At 41.0% G+C, this 14,041-nt stretch overlaps 1 protein-coding gene across 3 annotated transcripts in view; it reads left to right on the top strand.

Moving 5' to 3' along the window:
- The window catches only part of Chka (choline kinase alpha), a 54,131-nt gene that overhangs the window by 18,373 nt on the left and 21,717 nt on the right, over window positions 1–14,041 (top strand). Inside the window, exons 3-4 of one of the 3 annotated variants that reach the window (XM_057777473.1) lie at window positions 11,374–11,403; window positions 12,343–12,396. The exons of 1 other annotated variant lie outside the window; for it this stretch is intronic. In XM_057777473.1, the coding sequence (XP_057633456.1) occupies window positions 11,374–11,403; window positions 12,343–12,396 (84 nt within the window). The remainder of the gene's footprint in view (window positions 1–11,373; window positions 11,404–12,342; window positions 12,397–14,041) is intronic. One more of the 3 variants, XM_057777471.1, reaches the window with a different exon arrangement.

Below are 14,041 nucleotides of genomic sequence, written 5' to 3'. Positions count from 1 at the left end.
GGACTTTAGGGAGTTGTAAGGTTGGCCTGGCTTTGATAGTGCTTTCTATATTGAACTTTTCAACTCAGACTTAGATGATTAATTCTAACATGAGGAAAGTATTTTAGATTAATGAGCAATATTTTATTCAATATGTACAATTTTTCTTTAAAACTTCTGTATTATGCATATGGGTGTTGCCTGCTTGCATGTGTCTTTGTACCATGTGCATGCAATGCCTGTGGAGGCCAGAAGACAGTGTCAGATCCCCTAGGACTGTAGTTTCAAATGGTTGTGAGCCACTGTGTAGGTGCTGGGAATTTAACTCAGGTCCTCTGTAAAAGCAGCTCCTCTTAATGTGGGTATGTCCAGTTATTAACCTGCTGTTTGAATTGTTTTGGAGTTTTAGAGAGTGTTGTAGTTAACACGGTGTGAACTCAATGCAGGTGGCTTTAATAGCACTTCTCTGAGAGTTCGCTAAAGCTTGGATTTGTTAGATTTATAATCTTCGTGGGTTTTTTTTTTGTTTGTTTTAGGCAGGGTTTTATTCTATCTAGTCCATGATAGCCTGAAACTCACTATATTAGTCAGACTGGCCTTAGACTTTAGATCCTCCTGTTTCTGCCTCCTGAGTACTGTGATTACAAGACTCCACCCTTAGTCCTGCTGCCAAACTGAAGTTTTGTTTTGTTTTAATCTATTTTTATGTGTATCAGTGCTCTGCATGCATTTGTGTCTGTACCATCTATGTGCCTGTTTCCCTTGGAGGCCAGAAGAAGGCATCAGATCTCCTGGGTCTGGAGTTTTGTGAGCTGCCATGTAGGTGCTGGGAATCGAACTCTGATCCTCTACAAGATCACCAGTGCTCTCAACCACTGTGTTTTTTTTTTTATAGCCCCAAACTACCTTTTATTTCTTTCTTTCTTACTATTTATTATTATTATTATTATTTTTGTTTTTCAATATGGGGTTTCTCTGTGTTGTTCAGGTTGTCCTAGAACTCACAGAAATCCACCTGTCTCTGTCCCCAAGTGCTGGGATTAAAGGTGTGCACTCCAGACTACCATTTTAAAGCATAGTTTTTGAAATGATTGTCCTTTAGGCACATTTAATGAGTCAGTCTTTTTCTCCTTTGAGTATCACAAGCTGATGTTCCGTTCTTGATCTTTGTTAGCATTTTCTATTTCAGCAGTTCTTTTTTGAATACTTTCATGAATAGCAGCTGAACTCAGTTGTGTTACATCTAGTTTGATTATTGAATCACCATTTCTACACACAGCTTAAGTAGAAGCGTTTTCTTTTTTTTTTAAATAAAGCTTTTAAAGCAAACAAAAGCTATTTTATGTGTATGGGCATATTGCCTGCATGTGTGTGTACTATATATGTGCCTAGTGGCTAGGGAGGGAGACCTAAGAGGGTGATGGATCCCTTGAAACTGGAGTTACAGGCATGTTGTGAACTGCCATGTGGGTGCTAGGAGTTAAATCCATGTCCTCTGGAAGAGCAGCTAGTTCCCTTGACCACTGAGCCATCTCTCCAGCCCCAGTAGAAGCATTTTAAATGCTCACAGTATGTTCTCCCATGTGTTACACTAGAACTTTCATTTTCTTTTTTGAGACAGAATTTCCATATTGTAACCCAAGCAGGCAGGTCTCAAACTCACAGCAGTGCTGTTATCTTGGCTTCCTAAATGCTGGGATTCCAGGCTAGAGCTGCCATGCCCAGCCCTGCTGCAGTGACAGGAACTCTGTAATGCTCAGCAGCTGTGCTCAACAGCTTGTCTAGTGTGATGTCACCACCCAAGGGCATGTGAGTGTCAGGCACTTCAGATTGATGCTGTCCTTTGTAGCTGGATAGCTGAATTCTAGAATATGCTGGGTACTGAATAAGTGACTTTGAAGAAGCCAGCTGCCACCTTTCCCATACTAAGTCTTCACTGTTCTTAGTCGTCTGTCCTTTTGGAACTGTAGCAGTCTGGAAGTCTTAAGGTAATTAATGCAAGTGTCTAGAAATAGTTTTTTTTTTTTCAATCAGAATTCTATGCCTCAGTTTATTTTTGAGAAAAACATGTTAGGAAACTCAAAAATAAATAGCGAACTGTGGGCTAGCAAGATAAATGTGCCTGCTGCCAAACCTGGTGACCTGAGCTCTTTTGCTGGGACTTACATGGTAGAAGTAGAAAGCCAAGAGCGAGCATTGTCCTCTGACCGCCACGTGTGCTTTGGCACATGAACATCAACCCACACAACTAAATTAAATGTAAGAAAAAGAAAACTTAAATAGCAGAATAGTTAAAGCTATTTAAGGGAGAATTAGCTCTTACCATTTAATGGAGTAGAATGTTTTACACACAGATCATTTGAATTTGGGAAGAGATACATGTATCCAGTTACTATTTTCAAATCAGGAAAATGTTAAATCATCTTTCATTCCTGAAGCCATATTCCCCTAAAAGAGATGTAGACTATGTTTGCCAGTTTCTGAGCAGAAAAGTCCAATGGTTTCTTAGCAGATAAAAAGCACCCACTGATCTCTGGGGTGTGTGTGTGTGTGTGTAGAAGCAGGCAGACCTCTGAGTTCGAGCTCAGCCTGGTCTACATAGCAAGTTTCAGAATAGCTAGGACTGTTACACAGAGAAACCCTGTCTCGAAAAACCAAACCAACCAAACAAAAACACCTGCCAAATAATGTCACGTTTGATGTAATAGACACTGAAACAAATTTTTGATGAAAAAAAGTTATTTATTTTTGTTTCATAGATGGGAATTTTTATTTTCTTTTCTTTTTTTTTTTTTTTTTTTTTTTTTTGGTTTTTCGAGACAGGGTTTCTCTGTGGTTTTGGAGCCTGTCCTGGAACTAGCTCTTGTAGACCAGGCTGGTCTCGAACTCACAGAGATCCACCTGCCTCTGCCTCCCGAGTGCTGGGATTAAAGGCGTGCGCCACCACCGCCCGGCTTATTTTCATATAATTAGCTTAAGTGTAGTTTTTTTTTTTTCCATTGAAGTTTAAATAGTAAAGCCATGAACCTACAGCCTTAGACTGCATCTTTTTGGGGGATGGGTTTCAAATTCTACAGAATTTAGCAGAGATAATTGCTGCCAGTCTGGAGTTTTGGATATTAATAGCTGTTGGCCATTGGGGATACTATGAGAATATATGAGAGGAATCAAATTCAGGGATGCTGAAATATGGCTATGGTAGGATAGGGTAGAAAGGAAACTGAGGAATGCATAGACGAGAGCTAAGCCCAGGAAAGCTGAGGGTTCACAGCACCATGCCAGGGCTCCACCACGGATTTTAATTTTTTGCAGACATTTCAACAATTAAAACATTTTTGTTTTTTGTTTTCTTTTCTGGAGCTGTCAAATTAAGATTTTTTTGGAATGAGTTGAGTTATCACCTTTGAAGGAAATACAGTGAGAGCTTTATTGCTATCACAATAACAACATTGCCAAAATTCATAGTGAACTGATAGGATCCAAAGTCACAGATGTGGCTGGGATAGGAATGTCATTACATTAGTAAATACTAACTGCTTTAGTAAACCTCTTTACTAAAGGACACTTTTAATAACAGTAGGATTCAAATTTTCTGTTTTTCTCCCTTTTTATCTCTACCTCATGGAGGTCAACATCTTTTGTGTGTTTATTCAGACACAAGTAAAGTGTCTCCCCGCCACTAGTTTTTTAAATGCCATGATAGCCTTTAAGGGGCCACACCCTACTCTTTCCTTGAAGAATGTTAGTTGAAGGCTACTGCATATGATAGACAGTATTTTTCAGAAACTTTTTGATGTTTTGCTTAATTGTAAGACTGATTTAATTTAGTATGTTCTTTCTCCCTTTCCCCATTCTTGTTTTAAGCATTTTGAGCACTAACTTCTCTCTGTGAATCAGACACCAAGTGGAAACATTTTTTAAACTCATTCTTTGATCAGTAGCTGTTTGAAAAATGGTTTGCTTTAGAATAACTAGCTGCTTCTTAGTTTTTTCATTTCTCCTTCTGATATTTTGAGATTCTAATGTCCTTCATTTCTATGGTGGCAGTGAAGTGGCTGCTCTTTGGTGCAGATCTAAGGGTTAGCGCCAGAAAGCCAAGGTAACACCTGACTGGGTTAAGATCCCCCAAACATCTCTCTTCCCATTTCCCTTATCCTGTTAGAGGTGTCATAAGCAGTCTTCGCAGCAGTGTCCTGCAGGTTCTGTTTAGGATCTGTGTGAGTTTTAGGGACTAATGTAAAAGTTCTGTGTGTAAGGTGAGAATAGCTGCTTTTGAAGATGTAAGCACAGTATGAGACAAGGTGCACGCTGTGCAGTATTTGTAGAAAATTTTAAACCCGAATATACATGGCAGCACAATGTACTGGCTTTTACATAACCTAGCTTTTATTTAAATAAAGGGCTGTTTTTATTAGTTGGACAGGTGATGAAAACAAAGCTCAAATATAAAATTGCTGTGAACTAAAGTAGTTTAGTATAAAATTTGAAAAATAAATAGTTCAGCCTTTTCCACTTTGGATGACAATATAATTATTAGAAGCTAGTTTAGACCTCCAAAGCCAGCCCTCAGTGTAACTTGGGGTTTTTCCATTCTGATAAGTGGGAAGAAACATCAACTCTGCAGCATCCTTTAACAAGGAAGCAAGTTTAGCTGATTAATAAACAGTTTATTTATCATAGATTGTGGAAGACACAAATGTCAGTGTGTGTTGTCCATGTGGTGTAAGTTGTTAGTTGGCTCAGAGAAGTGCCTTGTCAGCCCTGTGTTGGAACAGTAACTATTAGGCCAGATCCTCCAAGCGGAGAGACTGGCCTCCCCACTGTGGAAAGCCTGGGCACAAGTATCTATGACACATCAAAGAGTTCCTTCGAGTACTGTCTGCAAAAATGTTTGAGTTTGTTTTTTGAATAACAGAAGGCTAATATTACTGCTTGTTGAATACTAACTATAATATAATTAAAGGTATCAAGGCACAACGCAGATATTTACCAGTGATGCAAAGATTAAATTTGGTACACTGTCCCTTTTGAATTCAGAAGAAAACAAAACATCTTTTTATTTTCTCTTAAGTACAGTTTAAAAATTAAACTGTAGTAAAATAGAGAATAGCTTGTAGATAATCAGTATGGAACTATTGGCTACTGAGAAATCATTTTTGTTTTTTGAATATTTCTTAGAAGAATTGAGGTCATACATTGTGCAGTGAATTAAGCACTGAGGCGCCTGGTGGAGAGCCAGGCCCTGGCATTGAGGCCTGGGAACTACTATCTTTTCCTTATTACATTAATGTCATTATGAGTTCAAGTTGTGTGGGTAACTTTGCTTTACAAAGATCCCCTGTGCTTTGAGAACAGTGTAATTATACCTGCTTCTGAGGCAGAAGTGAAACAGTCCTATTATGGGCACCCGTTTGGCCTGACTCGCATTTCTTAGTTAATGCTCTCCAGATACAGTTGCCAAATCACTACCTATTGTCTTTCAATACCTGCTTTGGTGCCTTTTGGTAACTAAGTAAACCACAGACTGACGTGTCTAATTTTGGTCTATTCAAAAAGTGTTTTGCCTTGCTGGTTGGAAATGTTTGGGATTATAGCACAAAGCCAATGCAGATCTGATCTCTGGAATGATGATGTGACCACAGCCCACCACTCTCTGGGAAGGAATATGTTGGGGGAGTGAAGGGTGTGGGGGTAATGTACCACTTTAGCTGTGTGCATGTGTTCTCTGCTGCAGGCTTGTCCATGCGATCGTGCCTGGAGCACTCTGGTTTCCAGGTGACAGACACGATTCACGGTATAGTATGAGATCTCTGAAGTTGGAGCATTCTCTACAGCTTTCGTTTCTTTCTTTAATTTTTGGATTCAACAAATGCTTTTTAAAAAGAAAATTGTAATACTTGTTAAGTAGCACCAGCTACAGTTTGTGCTGTGCTTAAAGAGGTAGTGATTTAAGATTTAGGATGTTATATGTTGAAATATCACCTTTTCTTTTTGCTTTTTTTTTGTACAAGGCAAACCAGACCCTTATCTTCTGTTTCCTCAGTAGAAAATGACATTTATTAATATTCAGAATTCATGGCTTCAACTTGAGAATGCAGTTGAAGTACTCAGGCTCTTCCTTCAGCTGCAGCACACTGTGCACATATGTCTATTGGGAGCGAGGTCACTCTTCTTCACCTTCAGCCCCTCACCTCACCATGTCAGTTCCTGTATGAAGTCTAGCAGTGTTGACCCAACCTGGAAGTATGCCAGACTGGAGAAGGGAGACTCCTGGGAAAAAAAGTTGCTTGCAAACCCTTGAAAATGTAAGAAGCCTTAGATCAATTATCAGGTTGACTGGAAAAGACCCAAACCCTGAGAATGTCCTGAAAGTCCCTGGTGTCCAGGAAGGTAGACTAGGTAATAATAAGATCATAGAAATGACTTGTTTAGATTCCACTTGTAATTATACAAGCTACACTTTAAACAATTGCATTGAGAACCTTTTCTGTAAAGTATTAAACAAAGTTGTTTTTTTTTTTTTAATTTCTCTGTTGAAACCAAGGAGGAAAAAGGCTTGAGATGTAATAATGAAATGTACACATGCTACAGATGTTGAGGGTCAGCAAGTGGATCAGTGGTAAAAGTATTCCCCAACAAGCTTAATGAAATGAATTTGATCCCCAGAACCCAAGGTGGAAGGAGAAAAATGATTCCTGGAAATTGTCTTCTGACGGTCGCAGGAGCACCATGGGTTGTGTGCTTCTACATTCATACATACGCATGTGCATGCACATAGTCATAACAAGTAAAGAGTAAAATTATGTTAGCTGAGTCACATGGCTTTGTGAGGGCCCTCCACACAGCACTCTGTGTGTTTTTTGGTTTTTGTTTTTTCTTGACTCACCTAAGATGGAGCAATAGCATTAATTAGTAGCAGGGACTGAGCAGAATTATGGTGACTAGGGATCACAACAGATTTTGCCTTCCATGTTAAGGTGTCTTTTGCCAGACATGATGGTGCAAGGCTTTCAATCTCAGCATTCGACAGTAAGAGTCAGGCAGATCACTGAATTCTAGGCTAGCCTGAAATATAGTAAGATCTCTCTCAAAAACAACTGAAAGAACAAACAATAACAATAAAAAAGGCATTTCACCAAGAATTGAGTGTGGTTGGCTAACTGGGATGGAGACTAACTGTGTGCCTAGGCTGCACAGTAATGAAACCTAAGCTACTATGAAGGCTTCTGGAACTCAGACCATCCCCTCTCTCTTGGGATTCTAGTAGACCATAGACCAAGAGATGCTCAGGTTCTGCGCTGGTGTTGGTTCCAGGCTAAACAGACCGTTAGTTTTTTAGTTTAGGTAGGTTATTCTTAAGCCTCCATAGGCTCCAGGCCATTTTAAAGGCTGCAGTTTATATTTTATGGGGACTTGTGGGGGCTGGAGAGATGGCTCAGAGGTTAGGAGCACTGACTGCTCTTCCAGAGGTCCTGAGTTCAATTCCCAGCACCCACATGGTGACTCACAACCAACTTTAATGAGATCTGGTGCCCTCTTCTGGCCAGCAAGCATACAGTCAGATAGAATACTGTATACATAATAAATAAATTAATTAATTAAAAAAAAAGACTTGTTTAAAAAGAGGCAATAGTGGTTGGGCAGTAGTGACTTACACCTTTAATCCCAGCACTTGGGAGGTAGAAATAGGTGGATCTCTGTGACGTTAAGGCCAGCCTGGTCTACAGAGTGAGTTTCAGGACACTCTGTCCCAATAAACCAAAAACCAAAACCAAAAAAAAAAAAAAAAGAAGAAAAATAAAAGGCAATGGTGGCTGCTCACACCTGCCTGTAACTCCAGTTGCGAAGGGATCTAGCCCTTTGCCTCTGTGAGCATCTGCACACATGTTAATACAGACACATAATTTTAAAAAGGGGACATGGTAAACAGTTACTTGTCACTTCACACCACCTTCTCCTTCTCCATGCATCTCACCTATTTATTTATTTATTTGTTTATTTATTTATTTATTTATTTATTTATTTATTTATTTATTTATGGTTTTTCGAGACAGGATTTCTCTGTAGCTTTGGAGCCTGTCCTGGAATTAGCTCTTGTAGACCAGGCTGGCCTCAAACTCACAGAGATCCACCTGCCTCTGCCTCCCGAGCGCTGGGATTAAAGGTGTGCGCCACCACTGCCCAGCTTCACTAAATTGATTTTTATCTACAAACCCAGACTTGGCACACCGATATGCTGCTACTCTGTTTCAACTCACAGATAAACTCTTGTTATTAGAGTTTAGTTAAATCTATTTCCCTCATTAATTATTTGAGGAATCTTTTATTAAGAAATGCCCAAAATAAAATCTATTAAAGTCAGTTTGTTTTATGTGATGGTTTCAGTGAGCTTAGAGACAGAAACTTGCTCTGGTAGGGAATACCGTGTATGCATGTGAGTGCTGGAGATTGAGGCCTGTTCTACATGAGGGTTCTGCCAAGGAGCTCTAGCCCGAAGTTGTAGCTAAAGTTAAACAGTAGCAAACTTTATCAAATGCTCCAACATCACCTGTTCCTGCTCCTTTTTGTATGTTTAGCAACAGCTAAAGTACACAGGCCCTGGCCGACCTGGAACTCACTTTGTAGATCAATCTGGCCTTGAACTCAGAGCCACTTGAGTGCTGAGATTAAAGGCATGAACTACTTCACACTTTTCCATTTCTTATTAAGTCCCTAGGATAGAATGTTCTGAAGATCAATATTCTGTAGCAGAAATATTTACTACGTTCACAGTCTGATTTAAAATATAAAACCAAACTGAGGATTAGCTCACTGGAAGAGAATTTGTCAGCCTTGGGAAAAAACAAGGAACCCACTTAAGATACAAAATCAAAGATGTTTCTACCTGGAAACCCTCTCACTCTCCAGAGTTCTTTGTGTTTCTTAATCTATTTGCTCTGGGGAAAAAGAAAAAAAAAAAAACCTGAAAATATAAGCAACCAAAACCATAAAGCCTTAAGTGCGATTTGCGTCTGATAAAGACAGCATTTGAAACCTGGTTCTAAGTGTGGTGCTTACCTTCACATAGCTTCTCAGTAGACAGACACGAAGTGAGAATGCACGTCCTCTGTTCTCTCACTTTAGCTGGTAGAATTTATATTTTAAATTTAAACAAGACCAATAAAAATAATCACAGCAGGGAAAGAGAGATGGCTCAGTGCTTAAGAACACTTATTGTACTTTCAGAGGACCCCAGGCTTAATTCCTAGCACCCAGATCACAGTCAAATGTAACTCCAGTTCCAGGACATCCAACACCTGGCCTCAACAGGCATTGCACACACATATTCAAATACACACTCAAATACACATGAATACACATAATTAAAAATAGAATAATAAAACCTTGCTGGACAGTGGTGGTGCACGCCTTTAATCCCAGCAGTCGACAGGCAGAGGCAGGAGGATCTTCGTAAGTTCGAGGCCAGCCTGGTCTATCTACAAGAGCTAGTTCTAGAAAAGGCACCAAAGCTACACAGAGAAACCCTGTATCAAAAAAAAAAAAAAATTAAAAAATTAAAAAAAATTAAAAAGAGAATAATAAAACCTCTTTAAAACACAAATAAGTAAACATTAAGTAGGTCCAGCAGGAGGCTCAGTGAATATAAATACACATTTGCCATACTAACCTGACAGTGTTAAGTCTCTGGATCCCACAGTGGAATGAGAGAGCCAGCTTCCAAAGGTGGTTTTTTGACCGCCAACACATACAGTTAATAAAGTGACTAATGTTAAAATTTAAGTTTTGTAACTTGAAAGATAATTTCAACTTTCAAGTTAGTTGGAGGAAAATGTAAAGTTGTGCTAAATGTTTATATAGTGTATTTTAATCCTTGCCTTAAATAAAATGTGCCACTAATGTAAATTATTACAGATTCCAAGTCCTAATTTACTTTATGTCTTCTGGACAGAGTCTTCGGGACTCTCACAGAGTGTCTCACACAGAATAGGTCTGCCCGATACACCATAAAAAGGCATCTGCCTTTAGTAGTCATGATTCATGGCCATTGTCTTTCTGCTTTGAGATTTCCTCTCCCTTCTCCTGGGTTCCAGCTCATTCTGTACTGAGGAAACAGAACATGGGACTGCAGAAGTCCATCTTGCCTTTGCGATGGTGCTCTTATGTTAAATTAAATCATAGGTTCATTTGGAACGGGATGGGGTGGGTGAGTATGGGAAAAGTAGCATGGAATTTATGTCCACTTCTTGTAACAATATACTAAAAAAGAGTGGTCCTGGGACTAAGCTAGTTTGTATTTTCAGGTAAAGTGACTTGTTTTGGAGAGAGCACCATTAGACAGGGAAAGGACTTCTGTTAGCTAACAACGTGTTAACTGTCTCCCTAAGATACAGTTAGAGTAACAGCATAGGAATAACCATAGTCATTCAGGGTTTGTACAGGTCAAATCCCGTTACAGCAAATTTTATAGGCTGTACAGATTCCTTATTTTTTGAAGAGTATTGGTATGTAACTATCAGACCAAGGAACTTGTTTTATTCATATCTTTCCTTGAAGGAAAAAAAAAGCTAATAGACCGTTAAAAGAGACATTTAGCCCCATCTGGTCTCCTGGCTCACAAATGGCCAGTTCCCCATTCCAGGGCATGGACAACTGTTAGCCAGCTATCGGGCACTAGGTAAGGCACTGAGCATGTTTGCCATGTGCAGCACAGCACAATGCTTGCTTGCCCACACCAACCACAGCAAGAAGCATCAGGATTTTCTTTGTGCTTTGGGGGAACACTGACAATAAAGAGTGGAGCCCCGCATTCATTAGGAACCCCTAGATTCCTTGAGATAGACTGCTGTGTAAGAGTCAAGCAGAGATGCCAGTCCACAGTGCTCTGGGTATGAGCAGCGGTAAAGTTTCCCAATACGTAGTCACTCTGTCCTCAGGTTGGCACACGATCAGCAAAGAGCTAGGGGTTATCGTTATATTTTTGTTTTTGTGTCTTTCATTGTAACGGGATTTAACTTGTAACATCTAGTAGATTTTCATCAGAGAAATGCAGATTACACAAATGAAAATAGCACACCGTTTGTACTGACTGCCCTGTTTCAAATGTACTCACTCGCATGATATGTTTACTATTGCATATGTGTAAATACAAGCGATTAGAGACCTTTTGCAGATAACTTTATGAACATGGATGTTTACTTTGTCTGCTTTTATAAAGAAGTAAGAGATGTACTTTTTTATTCCGAACACATTAAGATATCTGTGGAATGTTATTTGGTATATGATGGTGAGAACGGTTACTTTAAATCACAGGGTGTTTTGAATGCTGCTAGAGTAGCCAGTGTTGCTTAACGTGGCATCTTTTTTTCCTGTCCACACTTTCCACCCTTGGTACAGGTGTTTTTGATAAAGCTGTGGAATGGCAAGGTATGTTTTTTATGGGATGTTCAAGAATCTGTTAGCGTAATTCTTTTACAGAGGTTTCCTTTACAGGATTCCTTTTGAGTTTGGCTGAAGTAAACCTGATATAATTGTAACATAACAGTTTTGAAGGCAGCTGAGTGAACAATTTGACACAACCCTTAAATTTCTGATTTTATTTTTTTCCTAACCCTTACTAAAAGACAATGTTTCGGTTTTAAAGTGCTTGGGGTGGGGGTGGCTTGGAAATATGTGACCTGTAAGAAGTAGCCCAAGCTCTTTGCCAGCCAGTGGTCCAGTATTTTGTTATTGTTAAAGTTGTTGCCGGTAATGCTCAGTTTCCTGAGGAGGAAAGTGCTGTGAGAGCTGCTCCTAACGTCCCAGGCAGTCCCGGAGCTCTGTTAAGTGAGTCCTCTGTTCGCTAGCGGAACAGCTGAGCCTAAACTTGGACTGGTGGAGTGAAGGGCGAGTCTGAGCAAGTGGCAGGTGTGCAGAGCTCACACTAACTTTACCGCCTGCTTAGTGCTTTCCTCCCTGTCCACATGCTCTGCTGCCTGCAGCCCTCCACGGGTGTGTGGACATTCATTCCTGTTTTCCAGGTTCCCCTGAGAGAACCACATAGCTAATTCAGGCAGAGCTTTAGAAGGCCCGATTAGAAGAGGACACTCTTTAGTGACTTCCCTCCAACTGTGAGATTGTGAAAGGTACATGGGACAGTCCCCAGCAGCATGTCCCTTTCCTTGTAAAAAGGTGAAGCACTTTGAAGGTGTTGGCACAAATGCTGGAGATTGCTGGTGCCTTTAGATTACGCCGCTCACCTGGGTGGCCAAAAAGCCCTTGTTAAAGAGCTGAGGTGTTTGTGAACACCCGTTCTGTGGTTGCAAAGTTAGTGTCTGCTCAGTGTGCTCCATCTCACCAGAAGTGTTTGCTTTTTCTCATTCATAGAGGTCCTGTAATAAAGAGGGATCCGAACAAGCTCAGAATGAAAATGAATTTCAAGTAAGTAATTGAGTCCATTCTCATCTGCATGAGCTGTAAACTGGTGGTGTCCAGCCTCACCAAATTGTTTGTGGTTTGACAGGCCTGATCTCTGCCCTTGGAAACATCTGATCTTTGATGTTTCTCAAAAGAAAGGCTCTGGGCCAGTTGGAGCCAGCTCACTGAGGCTGAGCACAAGGGGCTTCCAAGCTCCTGAGGGTACAGAGTCAAATTGTCTGTGGTGGCAATTTCTAAGTAGTGTTAGAGATGCTGAGTGATGCAGGCTTAGGAAATAGTCTCTGATGCTCTGATGTGGAGGCACCTTCCTTCTCTGGCAGCGTCTCTACTTTCGGATGTTTCCACACCATCATTAGGAAGCAGATCACTGCCCAGACACTGGCACTCTCCCCTTGAGGAAGTGGCAGTGCTTGTCCTGGGTATGGTAGCCAGGTTGAAAAGGCTTCTTCTTCCCAGATTCTTAAATAGATAACACTGAAAAATGTGCATTCAAGGGAACTTTGGGACTCCAGGTGTGGAGAATGGGCATCTTATGAGTATTCTCTTGTGTTTAGGCCGATAGGGATGGGGTGCTTGTGTGTATAACATGGTCAATGTGACATAGCTAGCTGGCCACCCCTGGGAACTTCTGAACAGGGAGATGGTGCTTCCTGCTTTGCCTGGTATTTTTTCATTTTGTTTTTCGAGACAGGGTTTCTCTGTCACTTTGGAGCCTGTCCTGGAACTCGCTCTGTAGACCAGGCTGGCCTCGAGCTCACAGAGATCTGCCTGTCTTTGCCTCCCAAGTGCAGGGTTTAAAAGTGTGCCCCACCCACCACCCGGCTTACTTCCCCTGTTACACTGCAGCTGCAGTAGAGCCCAGTAGTAGAGGTCCCCCATCCCAGCAGTACACTGCTTTGCCCCCGGCATCACGTTTTTGTTCAATCCTCCCTTGGGTTTCAGATGCCACCCTCAGAGAGAATCACAGCTCTCCCTCCCCTTGCTTCTCAGGACCTGATCCACAGACAATCTGACTTTACCTGTGATTTTTGGGGTTGGTGTGCACATAGTATGGAAGAATTAATTTCTAGTCCTCCTTGAGACCTTTTAACATCTCACCTCCTTGGTGAGATGAGTCAGCAGGTAAATGTTCTTGTAAAATCTGGCCACCTATGTTCTATCCCCAGAACCCACATGGTAAAAGGAGAGAACCAACTTCCATAAATTGTCCTCTGACCTCCACATGTGCATGCACACACATAGAAACACATGTATACATAAAAGCAAAAATAATTGTCCTCTTCTGATAATTGCTCCAGGTCCCAGAGGACCTTCCCTCACTCCCTCTGTAGAGGAGGAGGGTGTTTTCTCTCCGCCACTCACAGTTGGGGCTGCTCTCCCTGCTTCTTTCATCTTGCATCCAACATTTGCTAATAGAAACCCCAGCTCTCTAAAGCTCACATGCTGTTCCCCTCCCCTTCACTCTGGTCTCTGGTCTGTCTGCTACTTGCCTTCATTATGTCAAGGTTCTACAACAACCTGTTGGAGTCCACTCCTTCGCCTTTCGTCATTCTGTGGCCTAGATACTCTGTTCTCCACTGCATCCCTCTTGAACTTTTTCACTCTTTCCTTCTGCTGTCTTCTCCAGTATGTGTGCCCTGACTGTCTC

Source organism: Chionomys nivalis, chromosome 8 (genome assembly GCF_950005125.1).
Source record: "Chionomys nivalis chromosome 8, mChiNiv1.1, whole genome shotgun sequence".
Classification (NCBI taxonomy): Eukaryota; Metazoa; Chordata; class Mammalia; order Rodentia; family Cricetidae; genus Chionomys; species Chionomys nivalis.
This window is presented reverse-complemented; position numbering and strand designations above follow the sequence as displayed.